This window comes from Passer domesticus, chromosome 6, assembly GCF_036417665.1.
Source record: "Passer domesticus isolate bPasDom1 chromosome 6, bPasDom1.hap1, whole genome shotgun sequence".
NCBI classification, from domain to species: Eukaryota; Metazoa; Chordata; class Aves; order Passeriformes; family Passeridae; genus Passer; species Passer domesticus.
The window spans coordinates 72,401,252-72,420,000 of NC_087479.1; the positions used below are offsets into that span (position 1 = coordinate 72,401,252).

Below are 18,749 nucleotides of genomic sequence, written 5' to 3' on the forward strand. Positions count from 1 at the left end.
ACACTTGGGGCAACACATTCCTTCCAATTGGAGGCACTTTGGGTGGGGTGGGGGAGGCCCCAGGGCACATGGCAGCGCGTCCGAGGGCCCTTTGTGACACGCTGCAGCACGGTCACTGTGGAACGGAGTTGGACAGGGTGTGCCAGCAGCCCTTTGTGACACACGCTGACATAGGTGCTGGTGGCGACGCGGGCAGGCCCCAGTGCTCGGTGCACGGGACGGGACAGGACAGGAGAGAGTGGTGCTGTGAGGAGACCCCGCACAGCTGGCTCACCCCTTGCTGACCCGGAGCTTTTCTGAGACGTTACTCCTGTGGCTGGCCCTGCGGCCAGACTGCAGGACTTGGTGACTCAGCGCTTTCCTGAGGCATCTCCCATCCCTGCGGCCGGTGCCCTCGTGGCCTGGCCGTGGGACTTGGTGACCTCCATCCCTCACAAGGAGTCTCCTGTCATTGCGACAGGAGCCCTTGAGACCAGAGTGCAGGACTTGCTGTCCTGTGGCCTTCCTGAGACTTCTCTGTCGCAGGCACCTGGAAGGCGCGACTGCTGCACCCGCTGACTTGGACCTTTGCCGACGCATCTGTCTCCAACGTGCCCTCGAGGTCAGACAGCGGGATGGCAGGCAGAGTGCTCAGCCTGTTCAGGATGCTTCGGGGGAAGAAAAAGAATGGCGCTGCAGCTGCCCCAGCGCAGCAGCCTGCAGAGCCAGAGCAGTTGCAACCACTGCAGGACGGTGAGTGGCAGGGCTGGGCCGCAGGGCTGGTGCCTGCAGCCAACCTGGCCCCATCCCATCCCTGCCCCTCTGGACATGCCCATGGACAGGATGGAAGAGGGGCCAGGGCTGCCCTCTCGGTGGCCGTGCTCTGTCTCTTGGGCATCCCAGGGCTGTCCTTGCCTGGGGATCACAGGGCTGGGCTGTGTTCTCCAGCCTTTCCTGCAGCCCCTCAGCTCTGGCTGCACTTGCTCTTTGCCAGATGCAGGAAAGGATGGGACACGAGAACAGGATCCCACCAGCGGACGCTTCCACAGAGCAGCACAGGTACCTGCGGCCATCCCGGCCTGGGCTGGGCCTGCTGGCACTGCTCGGCACAGCCCCGCGCTTGGAGCAGACCCTGGAACGTCCCTCTCTTCCCGCCCTTCCTTCTGCTGCAGGCACTGCGGAGGTTCCTACGTGTTCGGCGCAGAAAGACCAGTGCCACCGCCACCGAGGGCATGGCCGAGCGTGGCTCCAGGCCCAGCGAGCTGCGGGCACGGCCTGGTGCCAGCTCGGCGTCCTCTGAGCATGCAGCAACCTCGGACAGGGCAACAGCTGCGGGCCGGGCGAAGGCTGTCATGGCTCCGACTGAGGGCACGGCCAGCACAAACAGCTGGAAGCGAAGGACACCAAGGACTTGGGCCATCTCAAAGATGAACAGCACGGCCACTTGGACTGGGATTCCTGCTCCCATTCCGGATATTTTTTCATCTCAGCAGCAGGTAAGCAGCCTGGGGCCAGGGCTGCAGGCCTCCCAGGATCGTGTGGCCCCTTAGGCCATGTCCCCTGGGTCCCCTTAGCCATTGAGGCCAGCACAGTGGGGTGGGAAGGCAAGCACTTCCTGGGGGAAGGTGGGCAAGTTGCTCCCTTAGACAGCACTCCAAGCTATCCCCATGCCTCCTCCAGGTGGCAGCCAGGGTGGGGGACATTCACCAGAGACTCGTGTCCCGTGTCACTGCGGACATGGGGCTGGAAACAGACTTTCTGAGCCTGGCTGAAGAACACCCTGCTAATGTGGTGATGAGCCTCCTGCGCTGTGCCCCATCCTGTGACAGGTACGGGGCACAAGGGCCTCAAGAGCTCGGTGCTCACCGGCCCATAGGACCCCTCACCCTGCACAGCCTGTCCAGAGGGGTCTGCCAGAGAGACAGGCAGAGAGCTCCAGGACCCTCGGGCCCCTCTGTTTCCTGAGCTGCTGCCATGCTCCCCCCCTGCCCCTCAGGGCACCGGGGCTCTGTCACCCGGCCCCACGCGGCTGCACAGGGCACGGTACTCACGTGCAGCTCTGCTCCCACAGAGCTGCTGTACTGATGTGGAGAAGCATCGGCATGTCAAGACCCGCAGTGCAGAAGGTGCTTCCAGCACTGTTCTCTGTGATAGAGGACAGGCCACTGTACAGCATGTTTTTCTACAGTGGGGATAACGAGGCCGTCTTTGCCCTGGCTGTGAGTTTCTGCAACTGGCCTTTGCTCACCCTCCGGGTTGCCTCTCCATGCTCTCCCTGCCCTGCAGCTCCCTGCCTCAGCTGCTGGGCTGAAAGCTGGGCTAGGGGCAGGCTCAGGGCCAGCAGGCTGGGTGCTCGCCCTGCGTTTCCCCTTGGGTCCTGCCACATGCACAGCTGGGCACTGAGCGCTGCTTCGGGCTGCTCTCTCCTTTGCAGGCAACTGTGGTGCTGTGGAAGATTGCCCACATGCCCGAGTGGCACGACGCAGTAGTCCTTCATTCGGCCCAGCTGTTTGTGGCTCTGCTCTTCCAAGTTTTCTCCACCACAGAGCAGATACCAGAAGAGGTTGAGGACTTCTGGAGAGCGTGCCAGGAGGAACACCGCCTTCCCACCAAGCCTAACAGGTGCCAGTTGCCCTGTCCTTCCCATGGCCCTGTGGCCAGGGCCAGTGCTCCCAGTGTGACCTGGCCTTTGCTCGGCACACAGGTTTGCAGTGCAGGCCGTGAAGGCTCTGCTCTGCCAACTGGGCTTTGAGAACAAGCTGGTGGCTCTGGAGTGCAAGCAGGTCTGGGACACCCTGCTCTGTGCCGACACCCAGCATTATGCAGTAGGTCTGCTGGCCAGGTGAGAGCCCCTTCTCCCCGCCACCACCACCAGCATTTGTGCCCTGTGCCCGGAGTGCCCCACACAGTCCCTGTGGTTTTGGGCCAGAGTGCCTTGCCACATAGGGGCACCCAAGCAGACTGGAAAAGGCTGGCAGAGGAGGGTGCCCGGGAGCAGCTGCCTCCCAAAGCACCCACGTCCCCTGGCAGTGCTAGGGACAGATCAGACCTCTGTGAGTCAGTCCTGGGAGAGGTTTTCCTGCCTGGCTTAGGGCTTTGGTGCCTTTTTCCCCCTGCCAGGGAGATGCGCTGTGGCTTGGCCCCCTTGTGTTCCCGCATCGCCTTGCACCTGCTCAGCCTGCTCATCAGGAAGCAGCCACGCTGGCATCTGCCTGCCCTGGCGTTCTTGGTGGAGGTGAGCCTAATGGCCAGCACTGCCTGGCTGAGCTGCCTCCCAGCTCTCTGGCCTCTGGTAGCTGCAGCCCCTGGGACACTGCCCGTGCCCGCTGCTGCTGCCTGGGCCCGGCCCTGTGCGGCTCCGGGCTCCTGCTGGCCAGGTCCCCAACACTGCCCTGTGCATTTCAGCTCCTGGAGTGTCTGGACTTGAGCAAACACGGTCACAGTGCCCTGTCGGTCGTATCCAGGCACCTGCCCAGCGAGTGCAGGGACAGGCTGCGCCTGGAGCTCAGAGGCCTCGTGGTGCTCAGCAAGGAGCCCTCGCTGGTGAGAAGGGGGCAGTGGCTGAAGCCACACTGGCAGCGTGGGGCTGGGGAACACAGACCTTTGGGCTCAGCTGGCCTTTGGCACCAGAGGCAGCTGCTCCCAGCTCTCCTGCCTCCCGCTTCAGCTGCCCGAGTGCCCCAAGCAGCTGCTGCTGCTGCAGCTGTCCTCAGCTTCACAGCACAGCCTCGTCTTGCACACAGAGTGGAGGAATACGTGGCCTGTATCAACACCTGCTGGAGCAGCTGGCTGATCCTGATGCAGGGCCCTGTTGCTGTTCTCTTCCACGCCGTCGTCTGTGCACGGGCAGAGAGGAACAAGGGCAGCTCAAGCTGCAGAGGTCCCTGTCCTGCTGCTCCAGTTGCACAGCACCATGGAGTTAAAGGTCGTGCTGAGCACACTGAAGGGAGCAAGGACCCTGGGTTTTAGAAGAGCCAGCTTGAGTATGCTCTTCCATGGCAAACATCCACCGAGGGCAAAGGAGCTTGCGGTGCTTTTCACTACACCCGTCCTGTACTGAAGTGGCTGTTGTGAAAAATACAGCCAGCCCCATGAAACTTACCAGTGTGAAGAAACTGCTGCACAGCAACAGCTGAACTTCAGTGTGTCTGAGCCAGTGCTGCAGGCTCAAATGCTGCCAGCATTATCTCTGCACCCTGGGACACTTCCCGGTTCCTGTGCCTTGACACTGCTTTCCCATGGGGCTGGGGAAGGAGTTTGGCTCTATGAACTGCCTGGTGCTGTGAAACAGGTTCATTTTTGTCAGATGAGGTGATGGTGTGCACGTGTCCACATGTCTCCCTGCCTTAGTGCCCTTTGTGAGCTGCTTACTTCTGCTAGAATTTGTGGAGTGTTTAAAGCTTGCTGCCTTTTATTTCTTTGCTCCTATTCAGAGAAATGAGTTGTTGAAGTCTTTGAAATGTTCCATTTTCATCCTTATGCAAGATAGTGAGGAATGCCTTCTTTTCATCCCTTAGGTAATTCTTTGCTTTATCATTGCATGCAGTGAGATAGGATTAGTGTGGGTTACAAGTAGTAAGAGAATATGGAATAAGAGAACAATAAGCACAAGAGCAAAAGATAAAAATAGTCTCAGGAATTAACCTAGTAGTTTGATATTTCTATGAATATATAAAACACTTGCAACAATGCTTAAATCTCTTTTTCTTTCTGATAAAAAATGTGTTTTCAAGTATTTTGCATACAGGATTCCCCTGGGATGTAAGAACTTGAAGCATTTCAAGTCTGCAGCTTCAGGAATGAAATAAACTTTTGACTCAAGTTGTCAACCTGAATAAACTCTTAACTACCCCACAGCAATTGCAAGTTATAGCCAATAAGGATGGAATAGAAACACAATTGCTCTTTTTCCTCTTAGCATTTTCTCCCTGGCCCTATAAAATTTGGTTTTTTGCCTTGTTCCTTAGTTTGCTTTCCAAACCATTCCATGTCCTCAGTAGATCTGGAGAACTGTCTCATGCGTAGATCTGAAGAATCAGTTTTGAATCTAGGAAATTAAAGGAAGAATCACACTTCATAAGCTTGGGCTTGGATTGAAAGCTTGAGATCATTCAAGTAGACATTGCTGAATGTTCAACCTGGTCTGGCAGGCTCCTCTCTCTGAAAGGTGGGCAACTGAAACCTCTGTGTTTGCAGAGAAAGGCAAGTTTTGGGGTAGCTGGGAAATGGCTCTGGCCAGCTGGTGTCCCAGGTGTCATCTTTAATAGTTGTTTTCTTATGTTATTAGTAACCAGGCTATTAGGTCAAGCACCTGTAGTGTTTGGGTTTTTGGTTGTGCTTGTTTTAGTTTTGGCCAGCTGCGTTGGCAGGTGGCTGTGAGTGCACTGTAGTACCCCCTGCTGCTGCCCAGTTCTGCTCTATTATGTTTCTTTTTCTTAGCCAGGTCTCATAAGCCCTCAAAAGAAATATAATACACCCAAGGACAGCTTATCTATTACTCTGGGGGCATAAAATTAGCAGGATGACTTCTGCTGCAGTGTTAGAAACAAAAAGGTTTATTAAAAGGTATAATAACAAAGAGAAAAACTCGAGCCAGGTGCAGAGGTCTGCTCCTGGTAAAAACACTTCACAAAAGCACTTAGCTCTTTTCTTCTCTTCTTTTTCTCCCTGATGGATCAAGCGGGACTTTTTGGCTTCTATCCAATTAGATGTCCTCAAGTATTTGGTGAAGTCCCTGAGGTCCCATGAGGTGGCTTTTCACCTAATCCTTGAGAGAAACTTCTGGCCTTCTTTTCTTTTCTGGGGGACAAAGGCTAGTTTTGCCATTCTGCCATTAGGGTGCACACTCCTACAGACATGGCTCTTTTTTCTTTCTTGGTCTCTTACCCCTCTGGCACTCAAAGCCATACTTGCTATTGTAGTCATTAGGTACATGGTCCTGCTAGGATGGTTGACTAATTCAGGAACAAACAGCCTTGCTGCCATACCAGGGACACTGCTCTGGAAATGGGCAAAAAGAGAAAACATTTAATGTTTTTTTCACTTTAGAAATGTCCACTGCAGCTTTATTTGCAGCAGAGTTGCATTTACTGGACTGTCCAATACAATTCCATGTGTCCAGAGCTAACTTTAATCACATAATTTAGGAGTGTCCAGCTGTAAATCTCACAGCCATGGGATCAAAAGTCCTTTCCACTTCTGGTTAAGTGGCTCTCCTTTCCGGGTCTGGATGTACACCCAGTCTCCTGACTAGTGAGGACATTCTTGAACATTCAGGCTTATTAGTGAGACCAAAACAACAAACTTGCACGATGATAAAAGCATTTTCTCCTAAGGGTTATGCTCTAGCAGCAGCATTTCGGCTTCCAGCCTTTGGTGGCAGACAAGGCTCAATAGCCAGGGCTGCCAGAAGGAGGCAGGGCAGGAGCAGTTTGCAAAGCTTCATTAAGAATCTGGGGAAACTGAGTCCCCATTTAATCCCCATTTTCTTTCCAGAGAGCCTCTAGGGATATTTCAATCCACCACCTTCTATCAACAACCATAACTTTTTGGAGGTGGTGCCAAGATTTTGTTTTCTCAGTTTTGATCCTTGAATGTTGAAATAACTTACAATAACACAGAAGAAGGTCAACAGGCATTAGCTGTTTCTCATGCATTGTATGGGGTTCCCCCCTCTGCAAGGGGTCCAAACTTTTCATACCACAAGTTGTTCCCTGAGCAAAAGACCAGCGCTTTTCACCATGTGCTTCCTTCTCCAAAAGTTCTATTTCATTCCCCCAAATCCAAATTCGCAAAACATTCTCCATTTCCCTTTCTTTGCGATCATTGCTTATTTTCCCGTGTAGTTCAACCACTTCTGTTGCAGAATGAGGTATCACTGCAGACACTGCATCCTGGTAAATGAATTCCTTCTTTATCAGTGAGCAGGGCTTGGGATGAGGAGGGAAGAAGATTGGCTTTGCAGAGCCGAACCTCTCCTCCAGGGAGCAGAGGAAGGTGACATCATTTTCGGGGCATCCTGCCTCTGTATTTTATAGGGGTGGGGAGAGTTTAGGGTGAGGGGCGGGGTTGGACTTTGAGGCACTAAAGGCCTCCCAAGGGCTGTGGGGCTGACCTTGCAGTCAGGAAGGCCTGGCTGTTCCTGGACTACGGAAAACACTGCTTCCATGCCTTCCCCAGCAGTGTTGAATTGCAACTCTAAAGCTCTTTGGCTTTGGAAGAGCGTGTTTCACTGGTTTCTCATGGTTTGGGGGCTGGCTTCATCCTGGCATTCAATTCCTGCTCTGGCCTGAGGCTGGCTATTTTTTCAGGCTCTGAAGCAATTTGCAGCTGATGCAGCTCCTTTTCCAGCTGATGGGCACCATACAGCTCTGAGTCAAACCTCCATGCATATGCATACCAGGCATGGTCCTTTACTGGGAATTTTTAATTTTCTTCTACCAAATTTCATGTTTCTCCACAAGTAACTGTGGATGGTGCTAGTTTCTCTCCATCCCCATCTCTCTTTAGGGCTGGACAAGCTTTCTATATAAGCTTTTAGCAAGTGTGTCAGTGGAGAGCAGTTCAGATCAGTTTCTGCGTGGGATTCTATTACTTTTCTGCCAGAAAAGAGCAGCTTTGACTGACAATTTATTTCTCCTTTATTATGTCATGAACAGTTAATGCTGTATAAAAGGCCCATCTCACCTCAAGAGTACCCTGCTTGCTGTGCCAATTAAAATGCAAGCCTCCAAAAACATTGCTCTATGAGATACTTTAAAAGGATTTAAATTTGTTCATGTACTCTAAGTTAGAAAAGCAGGAGAAATACTGACGAGATGTTCTCAAGAGTTCGGAACAACATCAAAACCCTTCACTGGCAACATTTGAAAATAAGAGAACTTTAAAGCCAAAAATAATTTAGAGCAGGATTCAATCAACATAAAACATTCTATGAAGCATTAATTTAGCCCATTCAACTTATAATCTTAGTAAGTTAATTTACATTCAGATTACTAAACCTGTTACATTTTAAGTTATTTTCAAAAATCTGAGAGGAGGGAAAAGGGAGAAGAAAGAGAAAAAGAGAATGACAGAAAAGAACCAACACAGCTATCACTCCAGGTTCCAGTGGTGTTCAGCTGATAGAAATTCCAAGAAGAGGTAGGGTCAAGACATGTGGTGGCCACATATCCCAAGGTAAATAGCCTTTGGCTCTCCTGGGGCCTTCCCCCACATGGGGCTCCCACTCACCTGGCCATTTAGGAGCTGGGTTAGGGGCCCCAGACACAGGTGTGGAGCATTGCCTCTGGTGTGCCAGGGATCAGTGGCCACTGCTGGGCTGGGATACAGGCCTGGGGGTGTGGGGCGTGCTGAGTGGGGCATGGCCTCACCAGAGCAAGGCTTGATCTGCCCCTTCCCCACATACAAGCCCCTGAAAAGTGTTGAGCCAGCAATCTCCTCTAGTCTCTCACAAGAAGGTGTCCAGGTTCCTGTGCTTCTTGGCTGTCAAGACTCCACAGATTTGTGGCTGGATATTAAGAAACTTGGATATTTATTCCTTGCAAAAGCAGCAGCATGAGGGTTGTTTATTCTTTCTAAGGCCTTCCCTCCATTCTATGTCCTCTTCTTGAGGTAGTCCTTGTAAAGCCTCTCCTCTCTCTCCTTCTCCATGACAATGGAAAGGGTCAATGGAGAAAACAATAAATGAGAGGTTAAAACTATTAGAGTTACAATGTAGCGAGGAAATAAAAAGCAGTGCACAACAATAAGAAGAAACTTGTGCAAAAGGAGTAATGGCTTAAGCAACAAAGGTGAAGTGTCACATGGGGCCCCTGGAACAAAGACAGGATGGCGAGGGCTTACAGAATGGTTCTGATGGTAGATGGGGGCTGCTGGTGCTGCCTGGAGGAGCTGTGCACCTGCAGTGGCAGTTTTCTGCTCCCTCTCTGCAGCAGGGATGGTGGCAGTGGCGATGGTGATGGGTGTCTCTCTGTCCCTGCAGAGCTCTGTTTGGCACTGCCGCTGCCATCAGTCTGCCACGCTGGGCATGTGTGTGGGAATGGGATCTGCCGCTTCGCTGCCTCTTCCTACCACCCTGCTGGGCTCCACTTGGCTTGGCTGGACTCACTTGGGATCAGTGTCACCACTCTGGCTTGCCTGGTTCTGCTGCAGTGGAAAAACAGTCCCACATGCCACACTGGCCCTGATGGTTTCAGCTGTGTGTCAAAGCTGTCACTTCCGTGCCCCCCATCTCAGCCCCGCCTCCTGACTAATACTGTGGAAGGAGAAAAATGGGGGAAAAAATGGTGGTGGTGCTTTGGTCCCAAGGCCTCCCTGCTAGAGTGAGTCATACAGAACGATCCTCCTTGCATTTTCTGTCATGGCATTTCCCTGCTGTGGGAATGCCATTTCCCATGGCTATGATGTAAAATGTTTTGAATATATAGTATTCAATAATATAATACACATACATATATATATATATATATATATATATATATATGTGTATATATAAATAAAATATATATATACAGAAAGATCCATGACCATGTCTCCGTACCTAGGAAAAACCTCTAAATGTAATTAAAGCAGTGCTTCTCCTTGTTTTCTGATTTCTAGAACAAAGGAATAAGCTTTCTGGTTTTTGCTCAGCAGAAATTGTGGCCAAAGACCACTACTGCGGCTCCTCACATCCTGGTCCCTTCTCAGTGCTCAGCTTCTCAGTGTGGGCTCTAGGGGCTAAGTGTGTTTCTACTCTTACATGCCTTGAGCAACAGGTGATGGACTAGGAGGGCTTTTTGTGTTGCTTTGTAGCAGAGGAAAACTTTGCAGGATTTTTTTGGCATTAGGTGTAGAGCAGGTCTGGTTCTATGCATGAATTCACAATCCAGCCTAGGGCGGCTGCTATTGTGATGTCAGCGGCCGCATCCCGGCGTTGTCAAGGCAAAGTTGCTGTGCTGAGGCCCGGAAGGGCTCAGTGTGCAGAGCAGCTCTGTGGCACGCTCACTGCAGGCGGAACCTGCTGATCGACGAGGTCTCTGCCAGCAGGACTCGGAATATTTTTGGTTTTTCCCACAGGCGTTGTCTGGTACAGACTTGAGCAGCGCTGCTCAAGCCATGGAGGGAGTGTGTGCTGCAGTTTGCGCGGCTTTTTCCGTGGCTTATTCTGGGTACTTTCTCACCCACCTGGCACGTAAGTAGATGTTGCAGCATATGGAAACCAAAATGCCACAAAGAGGCCTTTGGTTGGGTAAAGCCGCTGTCAACAGCTCCAGCCAAGAAGGGGGTGTCTCTAGCCAGTGGGGAGTGGGCAGCATTTGTAATGTGGCCTGCAGGGGCTTCACTCCTCCTGTGGCACAGCCTGTGGCTATGGAGTTTAGTCTCCTCAGTTTACTGGCTCAAGGAAGACAACTTCCAAGATAGGAAGAGTGGGAGAGCTTGTCAGGAGTCCTTGTAAAAGCTGTGCACTGCTCTCCAGGACTGAGGGAATGTCCCTCAGTTCAAGTCTTCTTGTCTGCATTCCCTCATCCCAGCATGTGCCTGTGGACCTTGACACTTCCTGCACACTAAAAGAGCCATTTGTTCTGTGATGAAGTCACAGAATCAGCTTGGAAAAGGCCTCTGAGATAGACATTTCAGAGGAGTTCTTGTATGCTCCCGAACCCTGGAGCTGTTCCCGTGCTGTGTCACGATAGAATTGCCACCCTGGCTAAAGGGGCACTTGGGTGAAGCTTTTCTGGGGAAAGGTTTTCAGTGAGCTCATGGCAATTGCTGCATGCAATCTCTTGAGAAAACTGAAGCACAGGAAAGGGAGGCGCTGTAGCTCCTGCTGGGTGGGGTGGGGCAGAAGCAGTCATTGTTACAGAACCACTGGGCCTTTCTGAGTCTCAAGTTTCTGTGGGTTGAGTGGCCACAGAGGACAGAAGGTAGACACCAGGCAATATTTTGTGCTGTTGACTTGCTTGCTGTGTGATACAGGGGTTGCAGCTGGAGTGATGTAGTGAAAGCAGAATGCTCTGTCTTTGGGTTGACTTTTTGTGGGCTTGCCCAGCACAGGCAGTTTTCTTACAGCATCTGGTTGTTTTTCCCTTGTGTGTTGCAGGTCACATCACCCGTGCCTGGAGAGAATCCGGTCTTTGGGTGAGTGGGAAAGAAGTCTCTGGCCTTGGTAGCATTTGACAATTGTGGAGCAAGCTGTGAGCTGGGCCTGTTGCAGTCCAGTGCCAGCCTGGTTGGATGAATGAAACTACAGTGCAGACCCTTTGCAGCAAGAGCAGCAGCAGCAGCAGGAGCCCAGGCTGTTTTCTCCAATTCCTTTTCAGAGCTTTTAAGCAGCTGGAAGTGGGGTTGCTTGGTGCTTTAAGCCATGACGGAATTTCCCCTGCACAAGAGAGTGCAGTCCCCTCTAATTGTCCCATTTTACTTCAGTGGGAACAACTTAGAATCCCCTTTCTCTGCAGATGATTTCTCCTTAGTGCATCTGGGTCTAGAGCTGAACATAGAAAAGGTCACTTGTCCCTCACGCTGCTGTCTGTCTGCAGAGCCCAACACCAACCTCGGAGGATCCTCTGGCTGCGTGTCTTCCTGCAGAAGAGGCCAGAGGGGAGGAAGATGCTCCCCAAACTGCGCCTGCTGCCACTGCAGGGCCTGAGCATCCAGCATCAGTAAGTAGCAGCTCTGGGTCGTGCTGTGGCTGGAGCAAAGCATAGCTGCAAGTTTCTGATCAGACAGCACCTCCTGTGCCTGGCTGAAGATGCTGGAGGCCGGAATCTTTCCGGCCCTTCCCCCAGTCAGTGGAGCTTGGAAAAGCAGAGTGGAACTTGGATTGTTTATGCAGCAGCTTCCTACTGTTCTGAAAGGGGCTGTGAATTTGTCTTAGTAAGAGACAAGAGGTAGCATTAGGATGTCTTTGGATGCTCCTGGGGTACAAGTGAGGTCCTTGGTGGCCAGTGGCTGTGCAGGCTCCCTGTCCCCTGTGAGGAGAGCAGTGCAAAGATGCAGTTCACAAGCTTGCGGGATACGAGGAGGCACTGTCCCCAGCAGGGACCTGGCCCTCCCCACAGAGCAGCTAAAGTCAGTAGCTAAAGGAAGAGCTGAGCTGCAGCAGGGCCTGTAGCTGAATATAGGTAAGGTGGTGAATGACAGGTTCTTTCCTATCCCTCATGCTGCCGTCTGTCCACAGAGCACAAGGGCAGCGTCAGCACCTGCTCTAGCTGCCTCTGTACCTGAGGAAGAGGCTGAAGAGGATGAAGGTGCCGATGAACCTGGCCCTGCGGTCAGCCCACGGCCGGAGCAAACAACACCAGTAAGTGCCCGCTTTGGGTAGCAGCGTCTTTGGTGTCATTTTGTCCGTCATGTAAAAGCAACCTTTGGATTTTGTGCCTTGAGCTGTTGAAGCGGGCTGCACAAGCTGAGAAGTGAAGAGCCCTGGGTGTGGCCAGCAGCATCTTCCTAGGGGCTTGCATTTGAAATGGAATGGGGGCATCTCTGCCAGGCTCATTTGTGACCCAAATTCATTTCTTGTCCCAGAGCTCCATCTCCTCTGTCCTGGCACCTGCACGAGCTGCAGCTGAAGGCTCGGGAGAAGGCTCCAGTGCCCAGGCTGGAAGCTCAAGCACGAGCAGCTCGTGCACCTGGAGCATGACCAGCTCGTCTGGCAGCAGAGAGCAGCAGCGAGAGAGGACAGAGGACAAGTGCCTGGCCATGCTGAGTAGGTCCTTTGTGATCCTTGTGTGCCGGAGCAGTGCCTTGTGTGCGCGTGTGCCGGCATGAGCTGTCCCACCTCCTGCTCAGCTGAGTGCCAGGTCCTGAGGCCTCCTCCACACAGGATCTGTTGTTGTGCTCTGAGGTGGTGAGGGATCAGCGGGGTGTTGCTCCTGCCTCTGAGAGCAGCTCGGCCTGGTTTGGCTTTGCCTGAGCTTCCCTGTAGGCAAAAGGCCAAGCAGAGATTGTTTCTGGCTGAGCAGGAGGCCGTGACCTCGCGAATGAGTAGGCCTCAAGGAGCTCCTGAGGGGCCCAGCTGCTGTGGGCACGGCCAAGGTCATCTTCAGCACTCAGCCTGTCCTAAAGGCTGAGGGACCTCATTCCTAAGGCCATCACAGTAGCTTATAACATGAGCTGCTGCTCCTGAAAGGCTGAAGGGCATTGTTTAGGCAAAGTCCTGCTTAAAGCTGGAGATCTGGGCTCTGCTGGAAGCACTTTGCAATATTCTTCCTGTTCTGGAGAGGGCAGCTGATGACAAAAATTGATTCCAGAACCCAAGATGCCTTTGATGTTTGCAAGGATGAAAGCTTGTGTTGAATGTCGCAGAGTGTTCATTGCCAAGAACAGGAAGGTTTTGTTTTTCCTGCTGCCCTTAATGTTTATAGACAACAATCACTTCTCTTGGTTAGAGTTTTCTGATCCCTGTCTCCTCTGACTGTTTCTCTGTGTGCTTAGATTTTACTTTAGGCTTTTAGTTTAGTGCTGGCCATCTGTGCTGCAGGGCTGCTTGTCTTGCTGTTGCTGTTTTTGAGGTGGTGCTGGTGCAGTGGTGTTGTTGTTTCCCGACTGACTGAGTTGAGAGGGCCCAGTGTCCCGAAGAGTGGGGCTGCCTTTGTGATCTGATGAAGGGTGGGATCTCTTTTGAAGTGAGCATCTGTCCTTGGGATTTTTACAGAGATGCTGGTGAGCGAGGGAGATCCTGAGGCTAAATACACAGAACTGGAAACTCTTGGCAAAGGGTGAGTGCAGCCACAGTTCCTTCTTCAAAGAGAGGGGCAGTGTGTTTTGCTCGTGTCCCATCTCCCCAGAGTGACATCAGGCAAGTTCCAAAGCTGTTCAGACACTGCGTTAAGATGATGCCAGGTGATCTCTCAATGCTGGCCAGCATTTATAGCTGTGTTGTGAAGGCACAGCCAAGACACCTGGATGCTGGCAATGTCTTGTCTGCGGCAAAGAGCGGCACCTGGCAGCTCTCCTGTCCCTCAAGTGTGTTTGCACCTGTTTGCCGCTTTTCATAGGAGAAATAATTTTTGAGTGTCTCAAAAGAATACAGAATACGTGGGAATGAAAGGAGGAGAAACTTCATTGTCTCAAAGGTCAAGCTAGCAGCTGACAGCTGTCAGGGAACAGCTCTCAGTAACATTTCTTTCCAATATTTTGCTGCAAATAAAATTCAGTAGTCAGGATGACCACCACCTAGTCTGGAAGCCAAAAGCAGCAATGAAAGAAGCAGCTCTCTTTTGTGGCTGCGGTGGCAAAAGACAAAGTTTCAGGGGACTGCCCAGTGGCAATGCACTCTAGAGGAAAAGGCATCATCTGCCTGATGGCAGACTCCTCGTGGATCCTGTGGGGTTTAGGCATTTGCTGCAAAGAATCCACCAAGCTATTCCCTTTGAAAGCCAGCTCTGCTGACTGTAGATGGGATTGATTTGCAACATTTTCTCTGTACCAGGTGTTCTGGTTTAGGGCGAATTTTGGAGGAAACCTCCAGAAAGGGCCCCTCCTAAAAGCAAACCCACATGGCCACTGCCCCCAGCCAGTTTGGGAATAATTTCCTCGGACAGAAGTGGAAAGAAATTGTTTATTTAACAGGGAAATCACTCCCCAGCACACAAAATGAACAATACCGGATGACAAAACTCATTTGCTGCTCTGAAGAGATGGCAAGTTCAGAAAGTCTCTCCTGGGGGTTGTCATTCTCCAGTGCTGGGAAAGGCTGCAGAGTAGGCCCTGGTGGGCTACAAAGTGTGAGCTCTCGGTGTTTTGCTGGGTCCCAGTCTGGAGCAGGTTCGAATGGCTCCAAGAAAAGGGAAAGAAAAACACTAAAGGCGAAACTCAGACTACCTTAGCTAGCTAAACTAACTAAAAAGCAAAAGGAGTGTGGTGTGTGGCCCCATCTGTGCCCAGACCACAACACTGGAGTTCTGTGTTCCAGCAGACTGCGGGGGAGAGTGCAGCTGATAACAAAACTCTGTGCTCCCTCTTCTCCCGGCCCCTACTGTCTGATCCCGTCTTGGAGGCACAGAATATAACATCCAGCATAAACAGAACAAGTGACTGGGGAAACAAGCATCATAACGTCACCCCAGAACAGAAGCCAAATGTACAAGAAGTCGCCAGAAAAGTGGAGTCCTTCCAGTGTCTGTTGCATCGAAGAGAAGCAGCTGCCAATGGCTCTGGACCCAGAACACAGCTGCCTAAGGACCCTGTGTTTTGAGGATTTCTCCATTTGTGTGCAGCAATGGAAGCCTTTGCTTGCTATGGCTGTGGCTGGACACTACTTTCCTTGCAAGCTGGAGAAGGGATCTGTGTCTAGAGGCTTTCCTCCAATGGCTGTTACATGGCTTCAGGCTTCTCAGAAAAGCCTGAGTGGTAGTGCTTGAGTTTGGCAGACAGACTCCAAGGAGAGGTGTAAGAAGACCCAACGGGCATATTCCTGGAAAAATCCGACACATGCACAGCTAGAGAAAGAGAAAAGGGAGAAAAGACCCAGAGAAGAATCTGTCATGTTCCATTTACTCTTTGCTCCAGGACTTTGTTCCTGTTGGACTGCAGTGTTTTGCACTAGCAGGGACTAAAGGACTTGTTCTTTCTCTGCTGCTGTTTTGTTTTAGGGGTTTCGGCACTGTGTGCATGGCAGTGGAGACTGCCACAGGAGAAGAGGTAAGCCTCAAGCAGCGCCGCAGCTTCTGCAGCTCTCGAGTGCCCTCCCCTCTGCTGTGAGCTGTGGCTGAGCTTTGGCTCGCCAGTGGAGCTTTGCTGCAAAGGCAAATGGAGTGCAGAGCAGTGTCTGCCTGCCAAATACAGTGGGGACAGATTTTGTCCTTCTCAGCTGCCCCAGGGGATGCAAGGAGGCCAAGCGGCGTCGTTCAGAGGAGGACACAGGGCTGGGTCTACATGCCCAGGTGGTGTCTCAGAGCATGGCACTGCTCTTTGGGGCTGCAGCGTTCCTGAATTCTCATTTCTGGCTGTTAGCCAATACATGGAAATCATGCTGGCAGTTCTGCAGCCACCTGCAGTGCTACCCTTGGGATCTGTGCTTAGAGAGAGCAAGGTCTGCAAGGAGTGTCTCAAGGGCCTGAGTCCTGCTCAGAGCCTGGTGTGCATCCCTAGAGGATCAAGGCATGGGTTATTTCTTTTTACAGTCAGGCAGTAATTGCAAATATCAGTGGTGTGAATTAAAGTATTTTAGTGGAACGAAATGCAAATTCCTGAAGTGAGGAAGTGCTTGGATTGTCTTTTTTGGAGGTGTCCTTAATGATGTTTTCATCATCACAGCATTTTTTCCGTGAAATATGTAGGGTTGTGTTTCTTATGGGGAATAACCCTGAGGATGATTTTAGGACAAACAGCATTTTATCAGTCATGTCTGTAAGAGTTTGCTTTGTAGTTGTGCAATGGAGAATGCTAGTGGTTGCTGGAGTAATGATCAAGCCCCCTAGAAGTGCCCAAGGTTTCCCAGCAGTTTTGTTCCATTTCTACTGGCACAGAATCGATTCCTGCTTGCAAGAGATGTGTCAATGACAATGGGGATGATAAAGGAAGGTCCTGGGGAAGACAGTGGGCACAGTGAGTGTTGTTAGAGCTTTGAGGTGGAGAGCTTAGACCATGTTTCTCCCAGGTTTACAAGGCAAGGGATATCTGTCTCTCTGTCCTGGGAGGTGCCCAAGCATGGGGTCTGATGTCCAGTCACAAGGCAGTTTGGCCCAGCCCAGCTGGGGCTACTGTCATCCCATAATCACTGTCTTCATGTTCCCTTTGTGCTCCTGTGCCACAGACTTCTTTGGTTCATGGCTTTCCATGTTGTTTTAGGTGGCCATCAAGAAAATTAGTCTCCTGCAAGAGAGCAGCAGCGAGCTGTGCCTGAATGAAATCCAGGTCATGCGTGGCAGTAAGAATGCCAACCTTGTGAACTATGTAGACAGGTGAGTGGTTCTGCTGTCCTGCCATGAAAGGTCATTCTCATCCTGCAAGCCAGAGGTGCAACCACTCCTTTGGTCGCTGGCAAAAGAGGATGGAGCTGTTAATTCCTGTTCTTGGGCTGATCTACAGCGTCTTGGGAGGAGATTGCATTGGGCCTGCATTCATCTTTCCTGGCATACCTAGTGTGAAGGGCACTTTCAAAGACAGGACTGGGCCCTGTCTTACTGAGCCAACAGCCTCCAAGTTCCTGTCCTCTCTCCACATTTTTTTTGTTGGGTTTGGGATTTGATTTTTTCCCTGTGTCTGAAGTGCTGACAAAGCACTGTCTATTGTATTTCCCTTGGCCTGTTGCATTGGTGTGGATACCGAGCTGTCTTTTAGACTGCTCAGAGTTCAAGCCCTGCAGAGCGTCGGGAATGACTACTCACTTCCTCCTGTGTTCCTCTGAGAGAGACACAGAAACAAGAATCCATCAGGTTGTGTAAGTGCGTGCGTTCATCTCCAGGCTGTTTGCTCCTTTCAGCTACCTGGTGGATGAGGAACTCTGGCTGGTGATGGAATATATGGACGGAGGTTCTTTACATGATGTCATCAGGGAGACTCGCATGGCAGAAGGAGAGATAGCAGCTGTCTCTCGGGAGGTAAGGGATGGCACTTGTGCTTCCCATGGCTTGGTTGGGATGGTCCTTCCAAATGGGTGATAAGGAGAGGAGAGATTTCATCTTCCAAGCCTTTCTCTTATGTCCTTGGCAGTAGCAAGAGCATCTGAAGTGCCTGCCAGTGTCCCTGCCCTTCTTCTGGTGTGTTTGTCTTTGCCTCTCTAAACACTTGCCTGGAGCCTGTGTGTGCTGCATTCCTTCCCTGTAAGGGCAAAGGCGCTGGTGGTGCAAAGTGAAGCAAGGGGCAAAGACGAAGAGATACTCACAGGACTTTCCCAGAGCTCAGCCTCAAAGGAGAGCCTTGCACCCAAAGTGGTGTTTGCAAAAGCATCCACTGCTGTCTGGCTGCAGAGAGCACAGCCACTGCAGCAGGGCTCCTTCAGCCTGTGTTTGCAGGGCACTGGCCAGAGGAACAATTGCCCTTTCTCTTTCAGAAGCAAACATACCCTCACTTAGAAAGGCACTGCTGTTCTCGTGGTGGAGCAGCAGGCTCCTGCCCTTGCCAGCAGCCTGTCCTGCCATGGCTCACCATCCCCCAGGAAGTCAGTGTTGCAGATGTGCCACTTTTCTGCCTGTGGGATGAAGTCCACTTAGGCTCGTGTTTCTTTTTCCTCTCTCAGTGCCTGCAAGGCCTGGATTTCCTGCACTCCAAGCAAGTGATCCACTGAGATATCAAAAGCCACAACATTCTCCTGGGCTTGGATGGATCAGTCAAGTTGGGTGGGTGTTGCTGGCCAGGCTCAGCCGTGGCAGGCTGCGGTGTGGGGCTGCCTTTGGGTGGCTGCCAGTTCCCTGCAGTGGTGCCTGTGGCCAGGCTCACCCGTGGCGGGCTGCGGTGTGGGGTTGCCTTTGGGTGGCTCCAGTTCCCTGCAGTGGTGCCTGTGGCAGTGCAGGCTGCCCTGCTGCAAGCACAGAGCACAGCCACAAGGTGCAGGGAAGTGTTGCTGGGAAGAAGGGCTCAGGGGTGGCTTTGGGTTGTGTGTGTCCCTTCCCAAGCAAGGCAGTTACAGTCTAATAGCTTCAGGGGACTAAAATCCACTGCCTGAAACTGGGGGGTTTTGCTAAGTGGCCAATTCCGTATTTCCTCGGTTGCAGTCCCGAGGAATGGCCCCTTTACAGCTGGGTTCCACACTGCCTTCTTGGACATTGGTACAGCGGGGATTTCTTTTGTTTGCTTTCCTAATTCATGCTGGCTTGATCAGAGTGGTTTTTCCTCCTCAGCTG

The 18,749-nt window shown here is 51.8% G+C and overlaps 2 protein-coding genes and 2 long non-coding RNA genes across 4 annotated transcripts; 3 read left to right on the forward strand and 1 right to left on the reverse strand.

Annotated features, from left to right (window-relative positions):
- The first annotated feature begins 222 nt into the window (after positions 1-222).
- Positions 223-1,205, forward strand: LOC135302268 (uncharacterized). The gene is made up of 3 exons (XR_010363974.1): positions 223-732; positions 974-1,038; positions 1,152-1,205. It is a non-coding gene; the product is annotated as an uncharacterized LOC135302268 (long non-coding RNA).
- Positions 1,206-1,211: 6 nt separating this feature from the next.
- On the forward strand, positions 1,212-3,772 carry LOC135302361 (maestro heat-like repeat family member 5). Its single transcript, XM_064422731.1, has 8 exons — positions 1,212-1,475; positions 1,660-1,808; positions 2,051-2,198; positions 2,414-2,601; positions 2,684-2,821; positions 3,100-3,214; positions 3,385-3,522; positions 3,647-3,772. Exons 1-8 carry the CDS (start codon positions 1,212-1,214, stop codon positions 3,770-3,772), a joined length of 1,266 nt encoding a protein of 421 aa, XP_064278801.1.
- A 1,784-nt stretch (positions 3,773-5,556) lies between these two features.
- LOC135304006 (uncharacterized) lies at positions 5,557-9,860 on the reverse strand. Its single transcript, XR_010365441.1, has 3 exons — positions 8,824-9,860; positions 5,866-8,622; positions 5,557-5,778 (listed from the first exon to the last, which is right to left on the reverse strand). It is a non-coding gene; the product is annotated as an uncharacterized LOC135304006 (long non-coding RNA).
- A 91-nt stretch (positions 9,861-9,951) lies between these two features.
- LOC135302362 (serine/threonine-protein kinase PAK 3-like) lies at positions 9,952-18,182 on the forward strand. Its single transcript, XM_064422732.1, has 9 exons — positions 9,952-10,153; positions 11,063-11,100; positions 11,502-11,624; positions 12,143-12,265; positions 12,490-12,670; positions 13,619-13,682; positions 15,558-15,606; positions 16,756-16,868; positions 17,390-18,182. The coding sequence occupies exons 1-9, from the start codon at positions 10,078-10,080 to the stop codon at positions 17,565-17,567; spliced, it is 945 nt and encodes a 314-aa protein (XP_064278802.1). The 5' UTR covers positions 9,952-10,077; the 3' UTR covers positions 17,568-18,182.
- The last annotated feature ends 567 nt before the right edge of the window (positions 18,183-18,749 follow it).

Bases quoted from the DNA above. Each gene is read 5' to 3' on its own strand.
- LOC135302361 (XM_064422731.1), top strand. From the start codon at position 1,212: ATGGCCGAGCGTGGCTCCAGGCCCAGCGAGCTGCGGGCACGGCCTGGT. The intron at 1,809-2,050 runs GTACGGGGCACA...CTGCTCCCACAG, and splicing joins TGTGCCCCATCCTGTGACAG to AGCTGCTGTACTGATGTGGA. The intron at 2,199-2,413 runs GTGAGTTTCTGC...TCTCCTTTGCAG, and splicing joins AGGCCGTCTTTGCCCTGGCT to GCAACTGTGGTGCTGTGGAA.
- LOC135302362 (XM_064422732.1), top strand. From the start codon at position 10,078: ATGGAGGGAGTGTGTGCTGCAGTTTGCGCGGCTTTTTCCGTGGCTTAT. The intron at 11,625-12,142 runs GTAAGTAGCAGC...GTCTGTCCACAG, and splicing joins GGCCTGAGCATCCAGCATCA to AGCACAAGGGCAGCGTCAGC. The intron at 13,683-15,557 runs GTGAGTGCAGCC...GTTTTGTTTTAG, and splicing joins CTGGAAACTCTTGGCAAAGG to GGGTTTCGGCACTGTGTGCA.